The 5,856-nt window shown below is 42.0% G+C and overlaps 1 protein-coding gene across 1 annotated transcript; it reads left to right on the top strand.

Moving 5' to 3' along the window:
* Positions 1-3,315: 3,315 nt before the first annotated feature.
* Positions 3,316-5,196, top strand: LOC138613375 (uncharacterized). The gene is made up of 2 exons (XM_069687038.1): positions 3,316-3,353; positions 4,806-5,196. Exons 1-2 carry the CDS (start codon positions 3,316-3,318, stop codon positions 5,194-5,196), a joined length of 429 nt encoding a protein of 142 aa, XP_069543139.1.
* The last annotated feature ends 660 nt before the right edge of the window (positions 5,197-5,856 follow it).

The raw sequence follows: 5,856 nt of genomic DNA, 5'->3' as shown, positions 1-5,856 counted from the left end.
ATAATGTTTGATATAAAATAATAAGTAAAGCTCAGATGTGTTTCACAGATATTAAAACAAAACAATTATTTTGCTCTGCAGAGTAAAAGTATAAAACGTTGGAAAGACAAAACAGACTTTAATAACATCAAAAATGGGGGGAGGAAAATATAAAAATATACGACATGATAATTTTAATTTTTAATGTTTTTTTTAAATTAATTTCATTTAGTTAAAATCTGCAGTCGCAAACACATCGACACATCGACCCCTCTGCCTCCCTTATGACAGCTCACTGATGTATCTTCATGTTCATGTTTCTATCTTTAGTGTTATATCAACGATAAAGCTTTATTTATATTTACTGTACATTCATATTTCCTGTTCATAACTTGCTGTTATTGTCTGTCCGTCATCTATCTGAGGGCAAAGATGCCACATCGGCTCCATCGGACAGACGTGCTGCGGCTTCAGAAACGAAGACAATTAAAATCACATGATGACGACATGAAACCTGCTGAACAGAAAAAGAACTGTGTTTGACACAGTGTTTGTCCCTGACATTATAAACCATAGCACGTGCACCTTCAGAGATCTGATGAAAGAGAGCATACACATGTTTCTGTGCTCACACAGAGTTTCAGTCTGAAGCTGACAGAGGTGTGTGCATCTGGGCCCTGAAGGTTAGTATTCACATAAAGTTACAGGCAGAGGACCAGAGCCTGATACGGTTAAAAAAACAAAACAATTTTGATTAAAGAAAAAGACAAAGTAAGAAAAAATTTAATATCAGATTTAAAGACAAATAAAATGCCCCAAACACAGAAAAATACTTGAAGAAGACTTGAACATGAAGCATTGTACTGCACGTACACATGAGAGGAGGCGTTACAGGACCTGAGGACGCCATTGCTCTGCTTCCTCTGTTCCAGGTAAAGTAGTTATATTGTTCCAGCAGGAACAGGTGTCTGATGCTACAATAAAGAGGTTGAAGATGGACTCGGTGTTCTCCTTGAACATATCGTCATTAAAAACGTCTCCTAATGTCTTCTCACTGTAACAGAAGAGCTTTCTCAGCACTCACAGGGTGTTTGTGACATCTCTGCAGCGAGGAGATGGAACAACCAGGAGAGGGGAGTGAATAAGACACAGAGAGGGAGGCGATGAATGAGTGAAGAATTCTGACAATAAGCAGACCTGATGTGTCCTCGTCCCGTCACGCCGAGGAGGACGCTGCTCGATGACAAATGAAACACAAATAGAATTTTAATCTGACATTTCTGCTGTTTTCCTGTTCTTGCTTTTGTGTGTGCCTGCGAGCGTCTGGAGACTCTGGAGTGGATCCCAGGATGATCCCGGTCTCTCTAAATGCTAATGATGTGTGTAGGTGAGTCACAGAGCTTCCTGCCTCAGACCAGCGGGGAGGCACAGGGAATATAATCGACCTACGAACACACGGGCTTCTCATTTCACTGCAGAGTGATCACAATGACCCAGCGAGAGCTTCAATTTCAGCGGCAGATTTAAGATCCGTATTACCTGAGGAGACCTGAGCACCTTCTTTTACTTGAAATACATTATGGCCGCTCTGAGCCTGATTTGATGATAAGAAAAGATCATCGTGGTTTAATACAACGTGGTTAGGTTTCATGTGAGATGTAAGAACACAGGGATTTATCACTAAAGGTAACAGCACAGAGAGACACACCTGCAGGTGAGATCAAGTTAGTTTGGAAGAGATAAGAAGGGACAGATATTCACCCCAAATGTCTGTAGACATCTTTTTAACACGGGGCTCTATGGGGATCGACTCACTTATGGAGTCGGCCTCAAGTGGACAAGAGAGGAACTGCACCCACTTTTATACTTATTAGTCAATTATCTGACAAAAAGTATAAAAAAGGAATGACTTTTACTTTTACTTGACCATAAAATCATTAACGTGTGTTCTCATCCAAGTGCACGTGTCATTCGCAGCAGACCTGTAGATGTTAAATATTCTCCTTGAATAACTGCAGAGATCCAGATGCAGGATGAAGCCCTGTTCCAGTCATGCTCTGTGCGTCTCTGTGTCCTGCTGAGGTTTCCTATTGTAGCCATCTTTTTATCTGCTTTATCCTGGACCCGACATGATGCTCACTACTCACATCCCCTCTCTTTCTTCTCAGCACGACCTCTGTTCCTCCTCACACCCGGGAGCTGCAGGGTCTCCTTTGATGCTGAGGGGAGCACTCTGATATGAAAGCAGAAGAGACTACCTCATCCCCCAAACTCCCATCACCTTGTTACTGGGAAATCATTTTGTGTCTAACCGACATGTTGCGTTTGTATTTTATGTTGTCAGTGTAAACCTGTGTGCATTAATGAAGCAGACCTTAACTCAGCTTCAGTTACCTGCTCAAGCAGACTGAATAAGCACCTGTGATTCTGTCTGACACTGTTCAAAGATAGAAAAACATTTTTTTATTATCATACTTGTGTGTACTAAGTGTGTTATTCTGCAATCAATCAGACTTTAGTTGTATTGCACTTTTCATACAACAGTAATGAAACACAAAGTGCGTCACAAAAACAGAAAATCAATGAAACAATTTCGATCACCCCCCCCCACACAGACTAATAAATAATGGACATGATAAAACAGGAAACTGACCGAGGAAACGCTGTCATGTACTTGTGATGAGGAAACACAATGAAGGTGTTAAAAGTCTAGATAGCAAAATAAAAAGGAAGAAATGAATAAATAAGCTAACACTATAATCAGGAAGAATAAAACAGAATAAAACTATTCATACAAATCTATCAAACAGCCAAAAATGTAACATTTAATAAAATAAAGACTGAACAGAAGTGATTTTGCTTTGAAAAATAAGGAGTAACTTTATGAAGTTATTTTTCACTTCAGTTTTAGGCTAACTGATATTTAAATATACTTAAGTTTGTAAACTGGAACAACTATTAATGATTTAATTGAAATTAAAATGTCTTTTCATTATATTTAAACTCTGACCTTATGTTTGAGTGTGTCTTCAGTTTCATATGAACGCGTTCACACGTCAAACAGGATCAGTTCATTAGTGATGTCCGTGTAAGAGTCACTGTTAACCAGCTGTTCAACAAACCTTAATATAAGAATCACCATCAGTGCACTGACAACATGCTGCCACTTTATTTATGTTTTAGAATATAACAGTCCGTCTTGATCTCTGTGCATTTGTGTGTCCAGGCGTGATGTCAGCACTCTGATGTGTTTCCTGTCACGTGTCACAGTGTGGGGAGAAGACAGGCTGAGACCACGGAGGGGCCGGAGGAGCTCAGAGTCTCACAGAACCGTCGATGGCTCCAGGTCTGACAGAAGAGACTCCTCTCATGTGGTAGATACATTTCTCTCACACAATAAGGACCGAACCTCGTTTGAAAATCAATTCAGATCAATACTGAACCATGTCAATGACTACTAATGACTGTCACTGTAACCTGATTCAGACGTGCACAGCGCTCTGTATCGACAGCAGGGAGACTAACCAGAGCAGGAGGCAACACTCGGACCGATAGTAACGTAATATCCTCCAGCTCCACCACCATGTGACACGCAGGATGATACAGGCTGCTCTTCAACATCCACCAACGTCCGAGCCAACGCTGACGTGACGTGTGCAGTGAGCAGTGTGGAAACAAGCAGAGTCAAAGGTTCAAGACGTGTTTGTAGTTTAGACTTGACGTGGCAGGAGGTGTATGTGCTGTCAGTTTGGTGTGACGGAAAGTGACGGATGTGCACGTTACCTCCACAGATTTCTCTAAATGTTGACCTGAATATAAAACTGTGGAGCCTCACAGCTCAAACATGTTGCCTGTAAATACATCCATTATCTACACCCACCTACCTTATCCTGTTCAGGGTCACAGGGGGCTGGAGCCTATCCCAGCTGACATTAGGCAAAAGTCGGGGTTACACCTGGACAGGTCACCTGTCAATCACAGGGCTGACTCATTGAGACAGACAACCTTTCACGCTCACATTCACACCTACGGGCAGTTTAGAGTCACCAGTGAACAAGCATGTCTTTGTAGGAGGAAGCCGGAGTACCAGGAGGGAAGCCGCGCCTGCCCGGGGGGAAGGCTCTCTCTTTCTGTCCCACAAACACAAGCATGATGCAAAGTCAGAAACACACAGACAAACACACACACTGTCGTGTGTTAAAGATATTCTGTCTATGATGCAGTGAGAAACTCGTGCACACTCTGCATTGGGGGATTTGTGCAGTATCAGAGCTGCAGACTGTAATGGTGTAGCTCCTTAGCTCACATTCTTCACAGAGCACAGTGTGTGCACAGCCTTGTTTCTGAACAGGTGATCCCTTCATAAACACACACACACACACCTTTAGGGATGCTCTGGGTGAGTGGGTTTACCTTGATGCTCGAACCACACTGACTGAAAACCTGTAATTATCAGACACAATGTTTGAGTCAAACAGAAAACATGTGACATCATGTTTTCATTCAATAATTATGACAATTTTGACTCTTTGTGTTGTTTTGTGTTTGCGTGTAATGACGGCCTGTGTGCTGTGTGCAGCCTCATCAGCCAGCACACAGCATTATACCTTCTTTGTATTCCCTGCACAATGCAGCATGTGCATGGCTGTTTACAGATAATGGTTTCTTCTGATGATGCAGTTGAACATAAAGATAACATTACCTTTACCTCAGAGTGTAGTTAGGCAGGGTTTGTAGGTTGGGGATACAGTTCTGGCTGTTGGTTTACAGAACTATCGTATCTGAATACATCTCCATCTGTTGTGAGAAACATCTCCTGATCTCAGCAACCTCTACATCAACCTCTACATCAGCCTCTACATCAACCTCTACATCAACCTCTACATCAGCCTCTACAACAGCCTCTACATCAACCTCTACATCAGCCTCTACAACAGCCTCTACATCAACCTCTACATCAGCCTCTACATCAACCTCTACATCAACCTCTACATCAGCCTCTACAACAGCCTCTACATCAACCTCTACATCAGCCTCTACATCAGCCTCTACATCAACCTCTACATCAGCCTCTACATCAACCTCTACATCAGCCTCTACATTAACCTCTACATCAACCTCTACATCAGCCTCTACATCAACCTCTACATCAGCCTCTACATCAGCTTGTGTTCTGAGTGCAAACAGCGATTCAACAGGAAGTTCACTCACACCTGAATGTTTTGGACAAACTCGTCTGACGCCGACCTGGTATGCTCTTTGATTTTGTAGCTCATAAAGAGACATCAGGATTAATTTAGTCTGATTCATAACCAGATAAAAAGTCCTCACAGGAGCTTTAAAGTCGAGGTGAAATGAAAAATGTCATTTTAATCCTTTTAGATCACATCCCGGGTAATTTTGTGCATCTATTTGACAATAGGCCAAAAAAAAACACAGAAAATCAATTTGTTCATATTCTTATATAAAAATCTGATCATTTTTTCTTCCTGTAAAACTAAATTTCACGCGTGCTTACGTAAGTTAGCACCAAACAATTTCAACCAATCAATCTGCAACATTTAGCCGCAGAGCACCAAGAACGCTCGGTCAGTTAGCTAGCTACTGCCCTGTGGAGAACGTCTGTCTACGCCCACTTCTCAACGATCCAATCAAATCCCTCTAATGATATGTCCCGCCTGCACGTCCTGTTTCACTCCGAAATACGTCACGATACGGAAGCTGGATACTCTCGAAATGTTTCAGCTCGACTTTAACTAACTTGTGCACCATGCTAATAGGTGTGTGCATCTCTCCCTTTCAAGTCGATCCGATGTACATCTCGATACACGGGCTAAGATCTTAGATATTCTTAAGGTCTTAGATATTCACTTTCCC

This window comes from Semicossyphus pulcher, unplaced genomic scaffold (genome assembly GCF_022749685.1).
Source record: "Semicossyphus pulcher isolate SPU_LCO1_2020_fin unplaced genomic scaffold, fSemPul1.0.p SCAF_8, whole genome shotgun sequence".
Taxonomy (NCBI): Eukaryota; Metazoa; Chordata; class Actinopteri; order Labriformes; family Labridae; genus Semicossyphus; species Semicossyphus pulcher.
The sequence above is the reverse complement of the archived record's forward strand: the minus strand, read 5'-3'. Positions and strand labels throughout refer to the sequence as shown.

Excerpts from the sequence above, each read along its gene's own strand:
- LOC138613375 (XM_069687038.1), top strand. The coding sequence starts at position 3,316 with ATGGCTCCAGGTCTGACAGAAGAGACTCCTCTCATGTG. Across the intron at positions 3,354-4,805 it reads GAAGAGACTCCTCTCATGTG|CAACCTCTACATCAACCTCT; the intron begins GTAGATACATTT and ends TCCTGATCTCAG.